At 46.1% G+C, this 26137-nt stretch overlaps 1 protein-coding gene across 2 annotated transcripts in view; it reads right to left on the bottom strand.

Annotated features, from left to right (window-relative positions):
- Positions 1 to 26137, bottom strand: part of RBKS (ribokinase) — a 381325-nt gene that overhangs the window by 223370 nt on the left and 131818 nt on the right. For both annotated transcript variants that reach the window (XM_069236222.1, XM_069236223.1), the window contains one exon: positions 3548 to 3712. In XM_069236222.1, coding sequence (XP_069092323.1) covers positions 3548 to 3712 — 165 coding nt within the window. The remainder of the gene's footprint in view (positions 1 to 3547; positions 3713 to 26137) is intronic.

Below are 26137 nucleotides of genomic sequence, written 5' to 3'. Positions count from 1 at the left end.
GGGTAACATTAAAGATTAAGTCTCTAAAATGTTAGCATTGGGGGCTAATGAGTTTTCCAGCAGCCCTTGGGCCAGCCCAGTGGTTTTGGTCCCAAAACCTGCTGCTCCTGGTGCCATTCCAGAACTCAGGTTCTGTGTGGATTACCGGGGAATCAATGGGGTCACCAAGACTGATGCGCATCCCATTCCCCAAGCTGCTGAGCTCATTGACCGGTTGGAAGCTGCCAAATACTTAAGTACATTTGATCTTACCTCTGGGTATTTGCAGATTGCCCTAACTGAGGGGGCTAAGGAGAGGTCTGCATTCTCCACACCAGATGGGCACTATCAGTTTAGGGTGATGCCCTTTGGGATGAAGAATGCCCCTTCCACCTTTCAGAGGTTGGTCAGCCAGGTGTTGGCTGGGCTGGATGATTTCAGTGCCGCCTACCTGGGTGACATTGGCGTCTTTAGTTCCACATAGGAGGAAACCTTGCAACACCTCTGTAAAGTGTTGGAGGCCCTGCAGAAGGCAGGCCTCACTATTAAGGCAAGCAAATGCCAAATAGGGCAGGTTTTTATTGTGTACTTGGGACACCAGGTGGGGTGTGGCCAGGTGGCAGCCCTATAGCCAAAGACTGAAACCATTCTGGCTTGGGAGCCCCCCCAAGACCCAGACTGAGGTGAGACTCTTCTTAGGTCTCACTGGATACTATAGGATGCTTGTCAATGAGTATGGCACAATTGTTGCTCCCTTGACTGAGTTAACTTCCAAAAAGCAGCGCAGAAATGTGATCTGGACTGAGTCTTGCCAGACAGCTTTTGATGCCCTGAAGGCTGCCATGTGCACAGCACCTGTGCTGAAGGCACCTAACTATTCCACGGAATTGTTGTGCAAACAGACCCCTCAGAGCATGGTATTAGAGCAGTACTCTCACAGCTTAATGAAGAGGGCCTAGATCAACCTGTAGCCTTCATTAGCAGGAGGTTACTTACCACGGAACGTAGGTGGATTGCAATTGAGTGTAAAGCTTTTGCTGTGGCCTGGGCACTGAAGAAGCTAAGTCCCTACTTGTTTGGGACTCACTTCCGGGTTCAGACAGACCACAGGCCCCTCAGATGGTTAATGAAGATGAGGGGTGAGAATCCCAAATTGTTGAGGTGGTCCAACTCCCTACAGGGAAAGGACTGTACAGTGGAACACCGCCCTGGCACTGACCACGCCAATGCTGATGGTCTGTCCAGATTCTTCCGCCTTAGTGATGAGAATGGGTAGTTCCTTCCCATTTTAATCTGGGGGGGGATACTTGTTAGACTTTGCATCATTGTCATGGTCTCCCCTAACTTTTTTGCCTCTACTTCCCAGGTTGCCTCTGTGTGCTGGACTCTGTTTTTACTGTTTTTGTTTGCTCTGAGGTGGATGGTAAGGGTATTTTTAGGGTTTAGGGGTGGGTGAGAGTACTAGGTGGTAAGGGTATTTTCAAGGTTTAGTGTGGTTATAAGGACATTATAGTTAGATTTGCATTTTACCAGCACAAAACTATAGCAATTCAGCAGTTAAAGTTATACTTATGTTAAGAAACTATAAATCATGGCCTAATGTTACTTAACAGCACAAGTTATAGTTTCTTCAGATACTTATAACTATAAGTATAATTATAGTTGCTGAATTTCTATGGTTTTGTGTGGGTAAAACGTTAACCTAACTGTAATGTCCTTATAACCTTAGCTTTTTTCTGTGAATTTCTATGTTTGTTTTACATAAAATAATATATAATTACACTACGTTAATACAATCACCGCCATGCACAGCCTTTGGCCATGTGCAGTGGGGGCTGGCCGCAGAGCCTGGCCTGCGGCCACACCCCCCACATGCACCCAACCCCACACATTCTGACCGCCCTTTGGCCGTGAATGATGGGGGTGTGGTGTGTGAGTGGGTGTATTTTTTTTTATTTGGCTTAGGATCTGTGGATCCTTCGTGGGTGCCACGCTGAGCACCATGGTGGATCAGGGAATTGCCCCAAAAATAATTTAGGCAATTATTTGCCCATGAGGTGTCCACCAGAAACCCCTCCACGTGTCCTATGGTGGTCAGGGTACCTCTATTCTGAACCTTTATGTGGGTTTTTATTTATGCTTTCTACCCGGGGGGGCCAGCCGAGAAACAGAATGGGGGACACAACTGTACTTTCAGGCTGCAGCTAGCCAATCATGGCCTTGCTTTTGGCTTGGGATACGCAGATCCCCCTTAGCTGGAGGCAGATCCTTCTTTTACCTCGCAACCCGAACATGGAACACACTCCCTTTCAACATTAGACCTGCTGCCTTGCTGATGCAGTTCAGGAAGGATCTCAAGACCTGGTACTTCCAATGATCAGCACGCCCACGACATTGCCTTGCGACCCCATGGGTGATAAGCCGTGCTTTACAACTGCCTGATTTATTGATTGATTGATCGATCCGTAGAGAATCTGTGTCCCTAGATATCCATATTTTGTTTTTTTTAATAACTCCAAAACTGCTTAACAGATTTACACCAAATAACAAAAAGCACTCTTTGTGGACCAAGATCTAGCTTTTTGCCAAATATGGTGTAATTCCATTCAGTGGTCTGGACTGTAATCATGTGTAAAAAATGCAAAATCCCCATAGACACTGGAAGGGGGGGGAAGTGTTTTGCCCCCCCCTTTTTTCTTAGGCCCCACTTGATGAATCACCCTGAAACTTTCCAGACAGCAGCTGAACTAATTGGCATCTTGGTTTTGAAAATTTCGTGAGGATTTGTCAAACTGCGCTAAAGTTATTAGCAAAACAAAAAATGCTTTGTCTATAGGAAATGTTTGTCCTAACTATAACCTCCTACTAGCTGTTGTCAGTAGGATATATATATATATACATATATATATATATATATATAACTATATATATATATATATATATATGGGTTTCACTTTCCTGTTGTATACTTACTTTTGTTGGGAAGGAATCTGTGGTAAAGGCATATGCGTTGTAAAGATTGCCGTGGTAAAGGCATTCGTTGTAATGTGCTTGCTCTCAAGCTGCGAAGGGTGGATCTTAGGAAGTACTTGGGTTTTTCAGCCTTGAAGAATCATAAAAGTGTGAATAATGGATGCCCATTGGGCACTGAATGACATAATCTTTATTTTTTTTAATATGATCAACAAAAGTGTGTATGACCTTGGTGTGAATCACAATCTATGAGGTGGTGTGCTTGCCACACCTGCAAGTTTAAAGGTGCCAAGTTTACTGTGGCATTAAATCTTCAGTACGCAGGATCAGACTTTTGTTTTGAGTGGTTTTTGAGTGGTTTTCAATGGTAAATGAATTCTGAATCTATGGTATGATCTGCAAATGTAAAACCAAGGTTTTAAAATGTATTTGAAAGTAACATACCAACAACCTATCCATATGCATGTTTGGTAATGCAAAACCTTATAATAAAGCTAGTGACAGTTGCAAATTTCTTAGCTTTTAAGAAGATTTTAAAGACTTCGGGAACAACTGCTCAATTCAAATACTTAAGTAAATTCATCATATGAGATACCTCTGTTGGCATGAGCCAGTTTTAAGACTTCAAGAGAAATGGCGGGTGTGATCTCTAGTTGACAAACCATCACTTTGGCTCCGCAGATGGCAGCAGATGCCCTCTCCAGGTCTTTGGAGTCCAAAAGTAGGTTGGCACCAGCTACTATGACAATGGCATTCTGACCTGGAAGAAAAAAGTTACATAACTTTATTCAAAAGGGAAAGCAGGTTCATGTTTAGTGCCTAGAAGTTAGGTTAAATAAAGTTCCACCATCATATGGTAGCAGATTGCCGAAAGCCTCTCCTGGGAATCTACCAATACCCCATTATTTTAATTCATCTCTAGCTATCGTAAGGTAAAATCAAAGATGAAATAAAAAGTGTTGGCTCTTCTTACAATATTTACAGTAATCCTGATTTAGTTACAAACGTGTCTACAGATTAATCAGAATGAGCAGATGTGTAGGAACAACACACAGATGAGTTATCCTCCCCCATACAATTCCTGAGGAAAATCCTGATGAAATGTGTGTGGAAATATCTGCCGGAAATGTGAGGGAAACATGTGGGAACTTGTGCGCAAACAAAGGTTCCAATAATTATTTCCCATTCCACAAGGGGAATCTTATAATACTGAGGTAATATCACAGTTGCACCCTGGAACGACCACAGCCAGTAGTATCAGTAACTCAGGGTCCTGTATTTGCTTAAGTAGTATCCTCGCACAGCCTATAATGAGGGCTTTTTTGTCTTATCTTGGCTGACCACAGACCTCAACATTTTCACCTCAATGTGACAGAGATGGATCAGAAGTGAGGAAGATGGGGACATCACAAGGACATTTGGAAAGAGTGCCCGCTACAGCTGCACAACACGGCCATAGTTAATGGCCTTGTGCACCTTAAGGTCCCTGACTGAGATTTAATTGTTATGCAAGAAGCTATCTTGTTGAATCCCCCCAACCCCATCAGCAATATCATCTTTTCTATTAAGCTGTACTTAACTTCACTAATGACCCTCCAGTCGCAGAGAAAGCCTGCACTAGGCAGTTTGATCACAAGGGCATGGCAATTCTTTAAATCTGTTAACCTGGGAGATCACTTGTCAGACAATAGTGGATTGCATCAATCCAAGTCATTGTTTTATAGAAAACATTCTTACATTCAGACCAAATTGAATCAGTTTGGCTTTTCGAGACACAAATCTAAAAAGTGAATGTTGGATCCCAAATAGCACTAAGAGTATAATTCTGCGGGTCTAGTGATTTTCCAACATTTATTGCAACATTACAAAGCTGTGATATGATTAACAAAAAGGAGTATCACATTATTAAATGTTTTTGAAGGCATGTAATGTACAAAAGGATTCTAGCTCTCCGAGGTGGGAAACAACTTCACAGCATCAAACCAGCCATTGTTGTGTCACAAAAATGTTAAAGGCTGAATGTGACTGTCAATAACAGGAAGAAAGAGGCTGAATTGAGTTCTCCACGCTCTTGGATAGAGAGTAATTTTGTATTTGTGTTTTCCTCTGTGGTAAACACAAATACAAAATTAACCAGTTTTGTAACTTAGCTGACAAATTGCTCAATGACAGCAAAGTTCTGGCTCCACGTGGACTTCTCGCTAAACGTACAATGGCTGGATATCTCTTGCCTAATTTATCATTCCAAATAAATAATAAGGGTCCCATCTATGATATGCACCCCAGGACCAGAGAGTAACCTGCTGCTAGGAATCAATCTTTGTCCTCCATGGACACGGTGGTGAACTAGCTTATCTTTAAAACTAGAGGATTAGATGTGGGAGATTGCCTGCAGCAGTGCATGGATTGGAATGACTTTTTGGGCCAGCGCAGTACGGAATATTGTCAGCTGTCAGCAGCATTTGACACTGAAAGTCATAACTCCACCAAGAGCAGCATTGAATAAATAGGAGTTGGAAGCGATTTTGTAGTTAAAGTTGTACCTTGGAAGACTCATTCATCATGCCTTGCACCTCTCCATATCATCTGTTCTTTCATACTTGTGATTCTGAGCAGGCGTGCGCATGTGCAATATTTTCTTGAAATGAGAGGGGTAGGCTATGCATTGGCACCCCTTAAGAAGGAAAAAGTGTTTACTTCAATTGGGTGGGATTTCTTACTCGAAATGTTTGAGAAATACAATTTTAGCCTCGGTTATGTAAGCTGGATATGATTATTGTATTCACATGTTGCATCCACAGTATTAGCTCTAAGAGCTGGAGCCTTGGATGTGGCACAAGTCAACTATATGCGGTAGCAGCACTCCTAATGGGATAAGTCATAGAATCTTTAGAAGTAATCCCGAAAAATTAAGTGTTTGAGTGTGGAATATGCTCTGCGAGAGTGACCCTTTTTGATGTACACCCGACTGGCTGAGATGGCAAGATTTACTTGGAGTGCCACCCAAATTTGCTTTCATGAACAAACTTTATGATATTTATGAAGGGTTGCAGGAGGCCTATTTCCGCACTATACCGTAAAGCTCTTTGTCGAGATAGACCATAATCTGAACTGAAAATTAGGGTTAAATGGGAAATGGACCTTGGTGGCTGATTAAAGGACTCAGAATGGTACTGGATTCTCATGGACACTAAAAAAGGGGCTAGTAATCCGTGCATGACAAGGATTCCTAGACTACAGTGGTACAACATTTGCAGGACCAGAGACAAAAAAAGGTGAAGATGAGATACAATACAGTGTCCTCATCCCTGCTCCTCACAAAGGATGGACAGCCATATTGGATACAAAACTAGGGCCCTTCTCTTGCTGGCTGGTGCGTAGACTTAACTCAATGGATAGAGCTGAGATAATAAATATGGAACAAGCATTGGCAATACCAATAGGTCTAGCTTATGAAAGCACTGCCAAGACAAACCTAAAAATCCATTTATGTTAATGATTGCCCTTCCCCATCTGTTCTACTGCCAGAGAGAAATGCCATAAATTAACTAGTTATCAAAGATTCTTTAATAGCGTTACACTGACGTGTGTGGCCCTAAAAGTTCAAGCTCAGGCAGCTGGATAAATAAACAAAATGATCACAGTTGTGTGGTGAGCAAGCACTCTTTATGGAAGCACACAACTTCTACCCAATCAAAACTTGTACTCCTGACTCCCAACATGTGGGTGGTGCCAAAGGCCCTCTCCTAGTGACACTCACATAATTGTGTGGCGACAGCTTGACTGTCAGGCCAGATCATCAAAAGTACATTAAGAAGAGAAATTAGCAGAGGATTAAAGAGAGGTTGATCAACTACAAAACATGCATTGTTGTGGATACATTTTAGTTTGCCCGGGTACAGGAGTTTCGCTTACCCTCAAGTACAGGAGTTTATCTTAACCTGTGCCCTTTTTATCTAGATACACATGCTCTGATTTATTATTATTCTTGTATTCATTTTAACAGTACTTGCACTTCCTGCATTTTATAAGAAATGTTTTTATGTTATAATCAGTTGCATTTCTGTGAAAGGGTCAATATCAGTAATGTACATATTGAATTCTCATCATGTCCCTCTGCTTCACAGAATATGAACATCAGGCATTTTTGCTATGGTACTGACGATCCAACTTTGGGCACACAATCTAACACTTACATACATACCCACAGCAAAATGTCAAAATAAACACTCTTTGACACCAAGGTCATTAGAGGGGGTTCCACCGAGGATCTTCCATCTATACTGCGCATCGTTTCACAGCAGACCTCAGTCTTTGTATCTCTACATCGTTTGATTTGTGGACTAAGGTGGACCTTGTTTCAAGTTATCTGGGGCAGGGGGGCACTTCTTATGGGCATAGTTTAGGCAGATTAGGTTTATCATACCTTGCTCTCTTATCTTCTTTGTCTGTCTGTGTGTAAGAAACTCATTACTAACCTGAGAAAAGGGTAAGACTTGTTGCACCGCAAATCCTGGAGAAGATTTCTGAGTCCATGCGCTAGGCTGCCAGAAATCACCTTTATTGTTCATGCTACTGCGTGAGGTGCTGCTAGAGAGCCGGGAGAGTTGGGCCGAGGGTTGCCAACTGTTGTGGGAGTGACTCAGTTGCCTACAAACAGGGTTGCTGCCACCCCTAATCCGACAGTCTTGTACAGATACAATTGTTCTTACGACAGCGTAGATGTAGGTGATTGAAGAATGAGGGAGGGAGGATGCACGAACGAGTGAAGATACACGAGGGAGTGAAAATACACGTGGCTGTGGAAATTCACCTCAGAGAAATGTTACAGGGACTCGTTCTGTCAAGCGAAGCAATTGATATATTCTTTGTTTCTACTACTGTGTACTCCAGTGATACTCAAAGTACTGCCCAGGGGCGGCTTGAGGCTCTCCTGACCTTTACATGCGGCCCCCTGCCTCATAGCAGTACTGGGCTGCTGTTTACTCAACTCAGCCCTAAACCTAAAAAGATGTTAAATAAACGGGCAGGATTTCTTAAAATGTTATTTGAAGTTAAAGAAAGGAAGTAACTAGGGTGTCCTGCACCTCTCAACCTTAGGAACACCTATATTTTTAAAGACATCTTACAGCAAAGGTGTAATAATATGATAAATTAAATTCAAAATCTATATTTCATTAACATGCAGAACCGTCTCACTTTAGTAGATCACATTAAATCAGTAAATTGTGAAGTATTTTGTTTTTTAAATGATAGTTTTCAAATATGAAGTTAGAAACATCCATGCTTTCCCCCTCCACCCAGCCAAAAATACAAATAGTGACCTAAGAGGCAAGTCAGTCGTTAAGTGCACCCTTTGGGTGGCTTGGGTCCCTTTTATAGAGAAACAACATTGTTCAATCAAACACAGGAGAAGGTTTTGTATAGCGCACATTCTGAAGTAATGTTTTGGAAGTCCTCTTATATTTGATAATGAAGCAAAAGGAGGGAAAATAAAATAAAACACTTCCCTAGGATCACACAATTTGATCAAGTGGAGAAGCTGGGATTGATCCAGGTTTTCTGGTTTCAAACTGTCCAGTTTAGCCTGTAGATGAACATGCTTCGCCTCCCCTACACCCACCTTGGAGCCCACTGCCCCGTCGACCACCATCCTGCTGGCATCAATGCGGCCCTCGGTCACATGACAGACCAAATATTTTAGAAATGTTTTCGAGAACCTGTAGTGTCCTGCTGGACACAGGTGCATCTCTGCAGGCACCATTTTTACCAGCCACTCCCTGAGAGCTGGACTTGACACCCACCCCACGCCCATCTAACACAGGCGTCACAGGTCAGGTGACCCGGCTAATAAATAAGCCCGAGTGCATGTGCTGGTGGCCAGATGAGTAACTCATGAAGTGATGTCGGTGTTGTTCTGTGTTACAGCATGTGGGCCTAGGGCCCATGACATAACAGTACCCATGGTGTACTCGGTGCTCTGAAGCTCGCTCGCTCTACTGTAGCTGTTTCAATACAAACGAATAATAAAACATGTTTTATAAACAACTCTCCTTTCAAATAATCTTTGGACACGTTGTTCAGAGCTGTAGAAGGCCGAAAAAAGAAACGAGGACTTCCAGAAAAACAGGAATTGACGTTCTCTGTTCAGATAAACAATGCCCAGTAGTACACCGAGCATTATATTGGAGTCGCTGAGAGGGCACAGCGACCTCGAGCACGGAAAAGCATAATGCTTTATTTATTCCCTAAACGGACTCTCCGAGAATATGTTTTTTTTTCCAAGAGCAAGTTAAATGGCTGCGAGCAGTGAGTGAGCGAGGGTGCCTTATGGAAGGTAATGGGCTGAAAACATCTCACACTGTGAAACACAGGGTGATGTCTGGTGACTTGGGCGTACCCGGAGCGTCCTCGCCCTGTATGTACAGGACAGAACACTGCTATTGTTCCCCTAGCAATGTAGGGCTTAAATTGGGCCGGGGCGTCAAGACACAGTGTACTATGTAAGGGTCACACAACACGCGCGCGCACAGACACGCGCACAACCTCCCGAACGCCTTCCCACCCCCACACGACAGCATGCTCTTGGGCGATATACATGCATATATACACACACACACATTTACAAGACTACATATAGAACTAGCTATGGCTTGACCTCCCACCCTGCACCCACAACCCGCCCCCACCCAGCTCTCTCTGCTCCCCACCTCGTCTCTCTGTTGGAAGCAGACAGGGGACTGTGTTGCCTGAAAGTAACAGATAAATTACTTTAATTATTTTATACTTTGTAGACGTCTTTAACTTGTGCTTCCCTAGATGATATGACCTTTGTCCCAAAAAAACGGGACTGTCCAGAAAAAACCGGGACTGTCCAGGGAAATCCCGGACGTCTGGTCACCCTAGCAAGTGAGTGTGGCATAATATGCATAACTGCGCATATAGTAGAAAACAGTTACGAGTATTACACTGGGAACAAAACTATTGATTTCAGTCATCTGTATCTGTCATCAAAGGCATCCGACGAGGAACAAGGCTGGGCTTTTGAGCAGACTGACATGATAACATCTCACGCAAACTCAGCCAAGTGGCTGCATTTGTTATGTGTGTAATTAGCCTGAGGTCACCGGTCTGCAGTCCACACCACAAAGGAGAACAGGCTTCAAATTTCCCAACAATAACGCTGGCAAAATACATTATTTGAAAAGCAGAACATAAGAGTGTTTAAGGGGCAGTGGGAAGAGAGAGCAGTGCGGATTGTGAAGTTTGCCTAAAAGGCTATGGGCCAGATGTATCAATGTTTACAATAGCGATTACCTAATTGCGATTTTTAGCAAATTGGAATGCATGAAACTCCAGGAGTCTCATACTGAGTTTCACAAGGGCTCGCAAATAGACCTACCTCATCAATATTCATGACGTAGGTCGCAATTTGCGAGCCATTGAGAATGGCTACAATCACAGGGATGGTGGCCTGCTGGGCTCAGCAGACCACCTTGTCTGTGATTGCTTTTCAATAAAGCAATTTTTTTTTTTTAATGCACCCTGGTTTCCTTAAAGGAAAACGGGGTGCATTTAAAAAGGAAAAATGAAAAGTTTCCTTTTCATTTTTTAAGAGCAGGCACTGGTCCGTGGGACCACTGCCTGCTCTTAAAAAACGTTTTTGCATGCCTTGGGGACCCCTTTCCCTTTGAGAATGGGTTTCCACCTACTTGAAGTAGGTGGTGACTGCAATTGTTTTGCGATCGCATTCACGGTCACAAAACAATCATATATACCTCTGCGATTCGGTATTGGGAAGGGACGCCCTTGACATGCCCCTTCCTAATACCGAATCGGTATGTAGTCGCAAATTCAATTTTTGATTCAGTAACAAGGTACCGATTCGCACAGTAGACTTGTTACACACCAAAACGCATTTTTGCAATCGCAAAAATATTTGATACATCTGGCCCTATATATTGTAAAATAACCAAAAGTTTTAACAACTTCAAAACGGAGAGGAGAGATATGTAACACCGGTGCTATATTTGAGCCAGTGGTTTCCGGCACAGCACTGGCACTTGATCGTCAACACCAGCACTTATGACGCTCTGCCACATGGTGGCGCTGCCTACCTAACTTAGAGATGAGCACAACAACAGTTGTTTATTCATTAAATACATTTTAAAATACCTGCCACTCAGGCCATTCTTATAGGTTTGGGTGCCTGGAATAGTCTGAATTGTCACACTTGTAGGAGTGTTTGGGTTAGTAGTTGTGTTGCTACAGTCACTGGCATCACTGTTTGTGGCGCAAGCTGCACTGGCCTCCTGACGCATGCACTGACACATTTTTCTACAAATTCAATCAGGATCAATCAGGAATTTGTAAAGCGCACTACTCACCCCGTGAGGGTCTCAAGGCGCTGAGGTGGAGGGGGGGGGAAGCTGTGGGGGAGGAGATGCTGCTACTGCTCTAACAGCTAGGTCTTGAGAAGTTTCCTGAAGGTAAGGAGGTCTTTGGTCTGATGCAGGTGGGTGGGAAGAGTGTTCCACGTCTTGGCAGCGAGGTGCAAGAATCAGCCGCTGGTTGTAGTTCTGCGGACGCATGGGAAGGTTGCGAGGATGAGGTCGGCAGAGCGGAGATGCCAGGTCGGGGTGTAGAAGGAGAGCCGTCTGTTGAGGTATGCTGGTCCGGTGTTGTGCAGTGCTTTGTGAGCGTGGGTGAGGAGTTTGACGTTGGTTCTCTTATTGACTGGGAGCCAGTGCAGGTCTCTCAGGTGGCCTGTGATGTGGCAATGGCAGGGGATGTCCAGGATGAGGCGTTAGGAGGCGTTCTGGATGCGTTGCAGCCTCTTCTGGAGTTTGGCCATGGTTCCTGCATAGAGGGCATTGCCGTAGTCCAGTTTTCTACTTACGAGGGTTTGGGTGACTGTTTTTCTGGTTTCGGTGGGGATCCATTTGTAGATCTTTTGGAGCATGTGGAAGGTGTTGAAGCAGGAGGAGGAGATGGCATTGACTTGCTGGGTCATGGATAAAGGGGAGTCCAAGATGAATCCTATGTTGTGTGCGTGGTTGGTGGGAGTCGTAGCAGCTCCGAGAGTGGCAGGCCACCAGGAGTCATCCCATGCGGAGGGGGTGGAGCCAAAGATGAGGACTTCCGTCTTGTTGGAATTGAGTTTGAGGCAGCTGTTCTTCAGCCATTCGGCGATGGCCTTCATTCCTTTGTGGAGGTTGGTCTTGGATGAGCCCTTGGTGAGGGAGAGGATCAGTTGGTTGTCGTCGGCGTATGAGATGATGTTGATGTTCTGGGATCGGGCGGTGTTAGCGAGCGGGGCCATGTAGATGTTGAAGAGGGTTGGGCTGAGGGAGGAGCCCTGGGGTATGCCGTAGATGATTTTGGTGGCCTCTGAGCGGAATGGGGGGAGGCAGACTCTTTGGGTTCTGCCAGTGAGAAAAGAGGTGATCTAGACCAGGGTTCTGTCGCGGATTCCTGCATTGCTGAGGTGTGGGCGTAGGGTGTGGTGACAGACAGTGTGAATGCGGCAGAGAGGTCCAAGAGGATGAGGGCTGCGGTTTTGCCTTTGTCCAGTATGGTTCTGATGTCATCGCTGGTGGCGATGAGGGCAGTTTCGGTACTGTGGTTCCCGCGGGATCCGGAATGGGAAGGGTCGGGGTGCAGTTCTCCTCAAGTAAGCGGGTTAGTTGTCTGTTGACAACCTTCTCAATGACTTTTGCCGGGAAGGGGAGCAGGGAGATAGGCCAGAAGTTCTTGAGGTCCTTTGGGTCCGCCTTGGGTTTTTTGAGGAGGGCGTTGATTTCGACATGTTTCCAGCTCGCCGAGAAGGTGGCGGACTCGAAGGAGCTGTTGATGATCTTCTGTATTTGGGGTGCGATGACAGAGCTTGCTTTGTTGAGGATGTGGTGAAGGCAGGGTTGAGATGGAGAGCCGGAGTGGATGGTGTTCATGATTTCAATGGTGTCGTTGTCGTTGACGGGGGATCAGGAGAGCAGGAGGTTGGTTGGAGGTGAATCTGTGGTGTTGGTGGTTGCCGGGGGAGGAGGGGGGAGTCTGGGTGCTGAAGCTGTTGTGGATGTCTGCAATCTTGCGGTGGAAGTAAGAGGATAGGGAGTCGCAGAGGTCTTGGGATGGTGGGCTGTCAGAGTTGGAGCTGGGGTTGGAGAGTTCCTTCACGATGTTGAAGAGCTCCTTGTGGCTGTGTGCGTTCTTGTTGATTCGGTCTTTGAAGGCGGTTCTCTTGCCGGTTCGGATGAGTTGGTGATGTCTGCGGATGGCGTTTTTGATGGCTGTGTGGTTGTCCGGTGTCTGATCTTGGCACCACTTAGATTCGTGGAGGTCGGTGGTAAACCAGAAGGCCCTTCTGTCGGTGCAACATCTGGGGAGGCTGAGTCGAGTAGATTCCATAGCTCAACTGCATGCTTGTGGACGGAGCGGGTGTTGAGGAGGATACATCTGAGATGGTTGCATCCTGCCTTGCTGGGTGGGTTGTTGGCAAGGAGCCTGGTGAAGGTGCAGTTCCGGCAGGATTAGGGTCCGTGGGTGGTCTGCGGGGAGGCTTGAAGGCAGGGCGGCCAGTGTTGAGGGCGCGGAGGGTCGGGCCATCGTAGTGAAGACGTGCGTGTTGGCGGTGGGGGGGGCGAGAACCAGGGGTTCTGGCGCTGGGCCTGGTCCAGGTGCGGAGCGGCACAGATGGGCTTGCCTTTGGTGCATTCGGCGCACCAGCGGCACGGCCACCATTAAGTAGGTAGGTGAGAGGAGGAGAGGACAGCTAGGAGGCAGGAGCGGGGGCGAAAAACAGCGCGAAAAAGGGGGAAGAGCCGCGGGGCAGCATCGGTGGGAGTGCAGCGTGAGAGGGGGGAAACGAGGCCGCAGGCGCAGCAGTGGGAGGGGGGAGAGCGAAGTGTGAGAGAGAGAGAGCGGAGTGAGAGAAAAACGAGGAAGAGTGAAACACGAAGGAAAGGAGCACAAAAAGGGGCAGACACACAAGTGAAAGCAAAAACAGAGCAAGGCAGAAAAAAAGGAGGAGAAAGGCAGAGGGCAAAAGGAGCACAAAAAGTGACATACACAGAGAGCAAGGCAGAAAAAGGAGGAGAGAGGCAGAGGGCAGCCTGGTAGGAAAGTAGAGCTGTCCCACCAGACACCAGGGATGAGGCGCAGGCAGAAGCCTGCAGGTGGAGGAGGGCCTCGAACTGCTGACAGGAGTCAGGAGTTCAGAAGAGCGAGGAGTGAGGGGCTCTATTTACCAGGTGGAGCCACGGGAGGCAGAGCAGTGCACTGACCAGGTCAGTGGTATTAAGCACTGCACAACCAATGAGACACTTCAGACATCACATCTCAATAAAAGAAATGTATACTTTTATTGAATATAAAAATACACATAAATGTATGTTGTATTGTCAATAAACAACAGAAAATAAATGCACATAGCAATGTTATGAATGTATATACCATAATTTTAATTATCAAAACTAATATTACAAGACATATTCCCAAAACAAGTTTGGCACATTAATTGATGTAACACTGTGGATGTCACAAGTTATATTAACTGTACTGAGCACCAGCCCCCCAAAAAAACTGTTGCCATTTCTGCTGATGGCTGCACCTCCTCAGGACAGATCACCCAACATATTTATTTGTTGGTCTGGGGTTTGGGGGGGGAGTAGGGGATAAACATAAAAACAGTACTACTTTTAAATATAATGTCACAAAATTATGTCACGTATATTTCTAGACTAGAAAACAACTCTATAAAACTTAGATTTGGTGTAATTTTGGAATGTTTGAAAGGAGGACTGAATACTATTCCCATACTTCGGCTCCCCATCAGTAGTTAAAATTCAGCTGTGAGAGAAATTCTTGCTTGGCATACAAGGTTTCGCGCCCTCTTACTGTGGCCAGCTTCAGAGGTTCGGTGACAGGGAGAAAGCTCGCCTCCTAATCACAAGGGGGCGTTCTCTCATTTGCATGGGGATGTAGCTCTATGCAAAGAAGGGAAACCTTTACCTCTGTGCCCCTGCTGTATTACAGCAACACAAAAGGATGATGGACCGAGTGCTGAAACTTTTCAACCACTCACCCCGAGTCACAGATCTGGGATTAATACATTGTTCTTTTTCTCACCATGCCACCCCAGTTTGGAACCAGCCATATGCAAATCAGTCTTGACCCTGTTCTCCGTGGGAACAGTCCAGCCCGAAGTGCCAGGCCAGGTCCTCCCTGGACCGGAAACAAGCTTCCTGGGACCGGTTTCAGGGTGTCACCCTTCATCAGCCAGGCTAGCTTGAATCCAGTGGCACAGTGAGCAAGGGACCCACGTCTGGGCATACTCTACCCACTTAGGGCAACTATAGCAACACAAAAGGATGATGGACGAAATGCTGAAACTTTTCAACCACTCACCCCCAGTCACAGATTCGCATGCTGTATTACAGACAAGGGCGCTGAGGAAACGGAGCTGTTGGGAGAAGCAATTACCCCCTGAGGTCAGCCCTTCGAAGGAGGTGCAGGGGCCCCACAAGGAAGCCCCCTGCAGGCAGGTGCAGTCACACACTGCAGGTCGATGCAGTCACTCTCTTCCCTCTTTAAAACAGAGGCTGGATTGCTGCCTGCGGGGAAAATGGACTGGCGGCTTCAAAAAGCTGTTCTGCCTTTAACTAATGCATATTTGCTGTAATTGGGTGCACTGCTCTAGTCTGCATCTGGCGCATCCAGTTAAGGATGCACTGTGGTGCAGATGGGGACAAAGCGCCCTATACATAATACTGCCCTTAATCAGGAATTTCTCCACCTACCCAATGGCAGACTTCAAGTGAATGTTTAACTCACTATCGCTTGTTGTAAAACATGCTATATAACAAATTACTTTCCAGTAACACTTCTTCTCAGCTTGGTATCCACAAAAGATCCTGTCAGTAAACTATCCAGTAGGGATCTCCTGAATATTTCTAAAGCACATTTGCAGTTGGTGAGTCATCCATATATCATCAAATCATAAAGGCTCCATGCATAGTGACCCTAGTGTTAGCTTGAACCCAAACTCAATACGCTACTTGAAGCGGCAGCAGAAAAGGCTAGGTACTGATGCATACACAAAATAAAATGTATGAATCATATGCTCCTGCAAACAACATTAAATACTGCCCTTTTTGTACAAATGATCAAGGCCAATTCCATAACGATGGCCTACATACTAGTGTGATAACGTCCACGTTCTGAGCGACAGCATGTTAAGATGACATTATCCTGAGGCCAAAAACACCTGACTGATCATTCCAAAAACTCAAGATTTTTCTTTAGGAGAGATAATGTAATCTTCTATAGAAAAACATTCACAAAGAAACTTCTATCATCTCTGTTCCAGCTCAAATGGATAAGAGGAATGACCAGTGAAAGATTTGAACCCTGTGATAGCAGCGTTGTGGAGTCATGGAAGGTGATTTGATTAAAGGAGCCTTTTCAATCAGATAAAGGCCTTCTCTAACATATCAAACTTCAAAGTTAATGAAAAATTCCATTACAAAAGTAAGCCAGGGTGTGGAACCAGTGTAGGACCAAGCAAGTTAGCACTTCTCCAATCAAACAGTACAACTGCTCTCCAACAATGACCGGAGAGTAGATGGCACCGCACTGCTCCAGCCAGGACTCCGCCTCCAGGCATGATGTCACTGAGGTATAATCAGCAGCAACCAATACACTGCTGTCAGCTCCTGATATTTTTATCACAACCCATTCAGGCATGCAGAGAGGAACTGACAGAGTTACAATGCGACAAATACAGCACATAACGCGTCACCCTCCCTGTCCTGATAACTGAGGTAATTGTAATAAGACACCACATGTCTGGTGTCCACTTCATGCACCTTGGGTAAGAAGGATGGACGGGTGCGAAGGCCCAACTTATTCTGGTCAAACACTATGAAGCGAGGACGAACCAAGAGGGCCTGACATCGTCCAATCCTAGGAGCGGAAGTGATGGCCACCAACAGAACTGCCTTTAGAGTAAGAAGCTGAACGGGCGACTGTGCATCGGCTGGAATGGAAATGCCATTAAGAAATAAATGTACAATAAAAAAAAACACTGAGGCACAGTAAACAGTGGGAGGAACCAGTTAAAGCAAACCTTTTAGAAACTGCACAGGTTGGTCAGGAAGACATAAAGACAGAGGCTTTATGTAGCTTTAATCGTAGCCTCTGCCAGACCATGCTGTGCAAGGGACAGTGCAAACCTTAAGAGACTGGATATGCAAGATGTGAAAGGGTTAATGCCTTCTCTCCTACACCACTGAACAAATTTGTTACAGCGGCCTGCATAAATGGATTCAGTAGCAGGCTTTCTGGCTGCCAAGATGATATCTGTGACATCCTCAGAAAGGCAAAATGTTCCAGACCATGCCAAAGAGATCCATGAATGGTAACCCAAAACTGCAGAAAATCGCTTCCATTACTTCGGGTTGTAGCTCACACTCAAGGAAAAATGACTGACGGCAGCTGTTCTCACATTAACAGAACCTGCCATTACTAGGAAGAATCTCTGTCACTACACCATAACTACTGGTAAATTGCCTCCCAAAAGTTGGTTTAAGATGTCAAATCACAGTTTGTGTTGATTCAATAAATGATAGTGGTGCTGTATGACAGATTATGGATGCTGCCTCATGAAATGGAAAGAAGAAAGGACTTTGGGGCAAGACAGATCACCCGTAGCTCAAGAACATTTATTTGCAGGTGGTGGCTTAACATTGACCAAAGGCCTCCCATCATCATGTTGCCCGAATGAACACCCCAGCGCATTGAGGAGACACCAGTTGCCACGATATCTGAGCATCCAGTTGGCTGAATGGGCAACCCTTAAAAAGATTTGAGGAGTCTATTCACCAGTGTAGATCCTGTGCATCGAATGGAAGATGTTCACCTGAGCCAAGAAACCTTGGTTTTGCAGCTACTGTCTCCTCAGGTACCACTACAGCACTCACATCCACCTGACATGAGGCACCAACACAATGTATGAGACCTAACAGATGCAAGATCTGCAGAATGGGATGTGAGCTTGAATCAGAAACATTTGAATCATCCCCCAAAAATGTGCAATCCTTTTAGGAGGTAAGGCGTCCATAAGGGCTGCATCGAGTACTGCCCAACTAAAGGTTACTCTTTGTGCAGGATTGATATTAGACTTCTGGATGTTGATGGTACAGCCCAAATTCCAGAGAAGCGTCATTGTCCACTGTAGATGTCTGTAGTCCAGAAACAGGGACTGTGCCTTCATCACCCCAGTGGTGCAAGTACAGGAATACATGGACTACCAACTTCCAGAGTGAAGCTGCCATGAGCACCAGCACCTTCTTAAAGAAAGGGCACGCTGTTGCCAATTTGGAGGACCACAAAAATTAAGTGTTGGGACCCGACCATGAGCCTCAAGTTTGCACCTGTGGGAGGGGAAAAGCAGAAGAAGAAAGTAGGTGTCCCGAAATACAGAGGCACCAACCAATCTCCAGAGTTCCAGGCCAACAGGAACACATTTAGGAGCAGCATATTGAACTTGCCAAATGAAGAGGCTCGGAAGGCAAAGATTCACCTCCTGTGCCTCTTTGTTCCAGTAGCACCACCTGTAATGTCCCTTTGGCCTGCAAGGCAAGACCTTCCACTTCCAGGATAAAGACATGAATTTTTAAGAAAGAGTGGTGGTGTAGGAAAAAGGAGTATTACATGGTATGGGGGTTATTCCTCACCATGTAATACTCTCACAATCCCCCAAAGATGGTTCTTGGATACACACTAGTAAATCTTTAGCTCAATCCTGGTAGTGTGGCAAAGAGCAGTCAGGCTTTACTTAGAGGAACACGTGTTAAGCATTTCAAAGCACCAACATGGACAATACCTAATTGACACGACTTGAAAGAAATCAAACACCAATTTATTAAAATAGAGCTTATATTTAAATCAAGTTAGACACCAAAACAAAAAGAATTGGATAAGTGTACCTGGATTTATAGATTTTAGAAGCAATATTAAAACACAGCAGAACTGGCATGTAAAAGTTGCATTGAAGTCTATGGCAGAAATGTCACTGGTTGCAAAAACACACTTAGAAAGCGAGTTGCGTGTAACTCTTTTGGGGTTAAGGTTGTGCAGTCCCTAGGACCAGATCACAATAGTCATTACAGTTTAACCTGGCCCATGGTGTCTGGGCGCAGATTTGTACTGGCTGTCAGTGGTGCTGAACGTGACTCGAGTTAAGTCAATGGCAAGGAGCCACTGGTGACAAACGAGCACTTGGAGTGGTGCTGAACGAGACTCAAGCTACTGGTGTTTTTACTGTTTACACAACAGTGCAGGCAAGAAGATGCAAAATCTCAGCTGGGTGCAGATGTCAGATGTAGGTTGCACGCTGTGCCCTGCATCTGCAGCATTGAGTGTGGGGATTGGTTACTGGACTGGTAACTAACAAGCCTTGGCAGCGGTAAGTATTCAGAAATCGTTTAGGAACTTCCTGGGGTCCAAGGGAACAGTGAGGTGGCGTGAAACTTGGAGGCAGGCTCCCAGAACGCTCTGGACCACCTGGTTTTCAATTATCCCACGATGGGCCCGATGGCCACGGAAGATTCGGAATCTGCAGGTAATTTTAACTGCAGACTGCAGTCTCCAACCAGGGGATTGCAAGCTTCATGTAGCTCTCAGAACTCTTCAGAGTAGCTCACAGCCTGGTGTTCATTTTTAAATAAGCACAGTATTAAGTTAAGGAAAGGCTATGTTTATTTTACATCATCATCAGGCCGCAGATAGCCGGGCCTGATAAGGAGCAGTGCTGAGTCGGATTTACGACTCATGGTGAGGCACAGAGGTGAAGAATTAAAGCATAAGGTATTTAACTCAAATAAAAGTCCTTGTCAACTCAGTATTGGAGGTGAGAACAAAATTATATTTTGCAATGCTTTTAAATTGGAGAAAATGAAAATGAAAAAGTGAGTTAGGGGTGTCGAGACTAGTGGCCAATGGTCAGCCAGCTCCTCCAGCTAATCTGCAGTGATCATATCAGGTGGGACAGGTCACCTTTAGCTACCCAAAATCCTCTATTCTGCCACTCCTAAGATGGCAGAAATCAAAATGTTGTGCACAGACTGGGCTGCTCACCCTAAAGGTGTGGTCAGCCTGCTGATGTGTGCACAGTCCTGCATAGCTAATTTCCCATCTGTCTATGAGAAAGTGTGCCTGGGGGCAGGAGGAGGGCTGTTTCCTCACTGGGGGACAGCACAGATGGCTATCAGGGGCGGTGAAGCCTTTGAAATGCACTGCCTTGATGGCTCTATTCACTAGCTCCGCTAGGCGGCAGGAGGCGTGACCTCCTCCCTGCCTCATCCTCTTTACCGCCTAAGCCCTGGGTACCCTGGGCACCATGTACTAGGGCCTTTTAAGGGGGTAAAGTCTTGCCAATCAGGGATCCATCATGTTAACATATAATTAAGGGAGAGAACACAGACACTGGGCCTGGTTAGCAGGTTCAAGTGCACTATCAGAGTTGAAAAACCAGCATCTAGTGGTCTAAATGGGGGCAAAAAGTGGGGGGCATCAGCAAAGAGCCCAGTTTTCTTACAGGTGGGTTTGGGGGAAAGGGGTTATGGGAATGATAAAGCAAGTGCGCAGACCCAGGTATCATCTGCATCATCTAGTGGCCTTTCATTTTCACCTCCCACCAAGTAAGAAAATGGAAACCCTCCCCCAGTGCAATGGGAAGTCATGAGGGGGAGACGTAAGAGGGATTTGGAGGTGGTCAAGCCCATAGAGGAAAGTGAGAACTGGATTTGCTACTGCCTGTGATGCATTCTGATCCACTTTTGTCCCAAAAGGAACAATAAGGTTGCTGTAGTATTTAAATGGCCTTAGATGGCTATTGTTGTTTTGTCTGCACAGCCCTAGAATGACCACCAACACCTGATAGGTTTTGTGAAATTGCTGTGTAGGGAAGGTCAGGACCATGACTCGAGCCATCGTCCTGCTGTTCTTGAAAATTTGCAAGAAGGAATTGGCTTTCACTCCAAAAAGTCATTTACTGTCAAAAGGCATATCCATGGGTGTAGCCTGGTCATCTTCCAAAAATCCTTTGGAACACATTCAAGCACAGTGAAGCAGCACGAGAGCAGCACTCATCGACCGGGGCAAAGGTGACCACAGAGTCAAAATGACATTTTAGGAACTGTTTTGATGCATCCAGACCATCACTCACCAGGTCACAGAATAGTTTCTTTATATCAATGTTTGGACAACCAACTTCTACAATAACCGTTGGGATGACAAAGTGCTGGCCACCCAGAGCAGGCCTATGAAGTCTGGCAAAATGCCTGTTGTCTGCTGGGCCCAAAAAGGGTTTCCCCCATTCAGCCATTATAGGGTCCAGTAGAGACTCCTTAAACAGAAGAAAGAGCTACACAGAAATTGTGGAGGACTACAAGATTTCCACCAAAATGTTAGACTTCCCTTCCTCAGAAGGTAAAGTTATTTGCAAGGCATTTCTTACAGTAAAAGTTGCAACCTCCTCAGAAGCAAGGCCACAGGGGAAGGAAATTACTGCTTCTGGTGCAGTACCTACGGCACTGACATTTTGTAATTTTAAATAGATGCGAGCATCAGTCTTTTAAGGTGGCAGGAGGTAAAGGTGATCAGCATCCGAGTCATCATCCTCTGTGCAGCCACAGCCCTTTTCCTTCCTAGCCAAGGCCTCAAAATGTGAACAAAACATTTCCTCCAACCAGGCAAACCTTTGGACTCTGGGAGATGCTCACAATAGAGCTCACCATTAAAATAAACCTTAAACCTCTCCTTTGTCACACACGAGACACTTTCAGTCCTCGGCCAGGCCAGAGTCAGCTTCATGGAGGGCATCTCCAGTGGCTTCAAAATTAGGAACAATGGCAATGCCACCCACAAAGCTGTCTCGGTGAGCAGCTAGGGTGCCATCTGTCATTTGCTCAGACTCTTCTTAGGCTTTGAAATCCATGCCATAGAAAGGCCCGAGCAAACTGAGGATGGCGCTTTCATTGGATTTGACTTTGATATAGAAGCTGGGCTGAAGCTCATGGAGGCACAGGGCAGGGCTGGAGCCATCAATCTAATAGGAATGGACCCCCTCTTATGAAGGAGCCGAGAGGGCTGCAGAGTCTGTCAGGATAATCATGCATCGTTAGCCAGACGACCCTTACCTAACCCTACCATCGGCTGATGGACCCGGAAATTCTGGTCATGTGCTTTAAGATGATTGGGGGGGGGTGGGCTTACATGACTTCAAGTAATAGTCTGGGGTCAGGGAAGGATGTCTACACTTTGAACCATCCCGAGAATATGATTGTTTGCTCGAGGCAAAAGTCTTCTCTTTCCCATTGCACTTTTTATGTCTTAAGCGAAAAGGTTGCTTAGGAGAACATTCCCTGGAATGTGATATACTTTTGAGAGAGTGAGTCCACTTGGGACAACATTCAGGCCCACAGAGGTGAAAGAACTTAATGCCATGAGATCATGTCCCGACCCCAGGTACCACACACAGTCATCGTGAGGGTCTGAAAGGCACATCTTCTTGTGGTACCATCAGTAAGATTTAAAGCCTAAGGTTCTTTGAGTAGACAGTTGAACTAGCCACCATGGAAAATTGATGAATTTGTCACTGAGACACAGAGGAAAGGCTCAAGACCAAGCTAATTAGGTGCGGAAAAACAGGAATTAGGGCCAGCACCCAGGCAGTACAGTGATGTCACATCCTGAGGCGGAGGCATGGAGCAATCCACACAGTGCAACCTCGTAGCACTGGAGAGTGACTGCTGGGATACTGTTTCTGGACCAGTCTGAAATCTAGAAGTATTCATAGCATGAGGAACCTCTAGGAAGATGTATGCGTCATAAAAGTTGAGCTCCTACTGAGAAGGTGCCATAAAAAATTAAAACTCTGCAAAATCAAGAAAACTTACCAGAAAACAGCATTGGAAGCTGGGTGGACTTGTAGAAGAGAGAGCAAAAGTGACTACACTTCCAACATTTTGCAGTTTAATGTAGAAGACCAACATAGTAGCCGCCCCACCCCCCGAATTGCATCGAGAAGTAGCACCATGAGACCAAAAACTTACCAGAGAAGGGCAGCGAAGTCCACCCCATACTCATCCAAGTGTGATAATAGGGGACTACACTTTCCACAAACTATTGTCTTCAGTCCTGTTTTCAGGCACTCCCCCGTTGGACCTGGCCCTTTTTACAAAGTCATCCCCAAACTTTTTGCCTTCCTCCTCCTATTTTTTTCCGACCCTTTTTGTTGACATTAGGACTCTGAGCACTTTACCACTGCTGATCAGTGCATGTGCTCTCCCTTCTAAACTTGGTATGATTGGCTAACAGCTGATTGGCACATTAAATTTACCTAGAAGTCCCTTGTACAGTAGTATCGCTATACCCAGGGCCTGTAAATTAAATGCTACTAGAGAGCCTGCAGCGCAGCTTGCGCCACCCAGAAACTTGCCTCAGGCCTGTTACCACAGAGTCTGCGTACGTAGTTTACTGCCACAGGGACCTGGCATCTAAATTTACTTGCCAGGCCTGGAACTCCTCTTTTACTATATATAAGTCACCCCTAAAGTAGGCCCTAGCTAGCCCTATGGGCAGGGTGCTGAGTATGTAAAAGGTAGGACATTTGTATTTATGTACTACATGTCCTGGTAGTGACAAACAGCCTATCTAGTTTCTCACTACTGAGAGTGCTGTCTCTCTCTCATAGGATTGCATTGGAAATGCCCTACCATACGTCTAGTGGTAGTGTTTAATTTATGAGGGGTAGCATAGGCATGTTTGTTATGGCTGTAATAGTAGTGAGAAATGCTGCTTACTGGTATAGGTGGATTTTTTCATTACCATTATAGAAATGCCACATTTAGAAACTGGACATTTTTCTGTACTTATGACTGGTATTTTGCAGCTTGACTCCAATCCATGTCTGGGGTAGAGTGACTACTGGACTTTGTGCATACTTTTCAGACAGCCTGTACACAGGGAGAGTGGAGGAGTCACAGAGGTGCATCTGCATACTGAATGGTCTTCCTGGGCGGGAAGAGGGAGAGGTGGGCACACCTGCATTTGTAAAGGCTGTGCCCTGGCCCCACACTGATGTCTGGAGCCAGTGCTGGAGGAGAAAGGGGACGCTCCTGGAACCGATAAGTGCTGTTTGGAACTCCATTCTCTCCCTTTTTTGGTGACTGCGCAATATGGGTATAAGTACAGGGGGTCTTCCCCCACATTTTTTAGACACTAATGGACTGAACTGGACACTAGATGCTGCTAGAAGGTCTCGCCAGGAACTGCCTTGGGGCTGCTGCGGTTGTGCTGACCTGTGGCCTGCTAGGTCACTGAGAGGACTGCCACTGCCTGTGAACCCTTGTGATGGCCTGCTTGCTTGAGACATGCAGCCCTGTGGTCCCCCTCTGCTGTCTCCGGAGGCCGGGTGGTGTGCTCCCTTACCCCCACTCAGTTTCATACATCCTGAGGGAAGCCCTGTATTTTTATTTTTCCAGAGCGCGTGAAGAGTGCTACGTTTTATTTTTCCTAAGTGTGTCACTCAGTGCACGGAGAGCAACTCCTGCCTGTTGCTGGTGCAGCATGTGAAGGGAGCTGCACCCAAACTAAGGACCAACTCACCGGGTGTATCCAAATGTGGGGAACTGTGGTTGCCAGCATGACCAAGGTTTGCCTTTTCCAGTGCCCCCGGGAGAGAAGCAGGCCCCGATTCTGGAAGCTGGAGCTTCTTCTGGCTCTGCTTTTTCCTGACAGAGTACGGTGCAGTTCACCGCCGGGCCTGGGCACCCTTTACTAGGATCCCACCACCCAAAGGAGAGGTGAGGTCGATTTTCCCTCTGTGCCGGTAGGAGGGTGGGGCTTGGCAGCCTCAGGAAGACATGGCGATCAGGGGGAAGGAACATCACGCCCGGGTTGGAGAAGACCCCAGAGCACTCCCCCGCCAACCCCGGGGAGCACCGCGCAGACACAGGCAGCTGCGGAGCGAGCCTGAGCACAGGGACCGACCCAGGATTCCCGCAAGAGAAGGGAGCGTGGATCCTCCCTCGTGTTAGAGCCACATGCACGCCTCCCTCGGTGGGGTTGTTGTTCCGTGAGTAGCAGGGCAGAGTGGCGACCCAAGGTGGAGGTCCCTGATCCTGCAAATAAGGCCTGGTCACGCTGTCTTCCCCGTGATAGGAGCACAGGAGCTCCTGTACTAGACAGAGTACGTGTTTTCTTCCCGTATCTACTGCCCATTTTGGATCAAGAGTACAGATGCGCTACCTTCGCCTGGGAGGTAGCGGGGGGTGATTGTCCTATGATCGGCATCTCTCACGCCTCCAGTAATCCCTAGGACATCGCAGTTACCTTTTCCTATGATATTCCTGTCCTCAAGGTATTGTCGCCATTCTTTCCAATGACCTGAGTATGTTTTTTGCCGCACTTGCCATGTGGGGGTGTCAAGCATATTTTTAGGATTTGTCTAGGATACTGTGAGGGGATTATAATGTTTTAGGGCATATGCAATATGGGAGTGTTTCCTTGTATGTACACCTATGTTGGTGACACTAATGCCTTGCCATTGGAGGAATATTTTGTTTTAAGTGCATTCACTTTGATGTCTTGGCAGTTACGAGAATGTGTTTCTTCTGACGTGCATTTGTGGTAATAATGACAACCTGACTACTGCTTGCGTGGCAGAATACCAGTGATCTATGTGATTTATATGACTACTGCTTACTTTTGCATTCCATATCTCTATCTGCTCCCAATGGGAAACTGCGCTTGAAAGATAATTAAAGGTAATCCCCATGTTAACCAATGGGAGGGATAGGCCTTGCAATAGTGAAAAACTAATTTGGCAGCATTTCACTTTCAGAACATGGAAAGCACAACAATACATGTCCTACCTTTTAAATACACTGCACTATGCCCAGGGGACAATCTAGGGCCTACCTTAGGGGGGATTTACATGTAGTAAAAGGGATTGTTTGGGCCTGGCATGTGGGTCAGAACGAACTGGCAGTGCAAAACTGCACACTGCAGTGGCAGGTCTGAGACATGTTTACAGCACTACTCATGTGGGTGACTATCAGTGCTGCAGCCCCACTAGTAGCATTTGATTTACAGGCCTTGGGCACCTCCAGTGCACTTTACT

Source organism: Pleurodeles waltl, chromosome 5 (genome assembly GCF_031143425.1).
Source record: "Pleurodeles waltl isolate 20211129_DDA chromosome 5, aPleWal1.hap1.20221129, whole genome shotgun sequence".
NCBI classification, from domain to species: Eukaryota; Metazoa; Chordata; class Amphibia; order Caudata; family Salamandridae; genus Pleurodeles; species Pleurodeles waltl.
The sequence above is the reverse complement of the archived record's forward strand: the minus strand, read 5'-3'. Positions and strand labels throughout refer to the sequence as shown.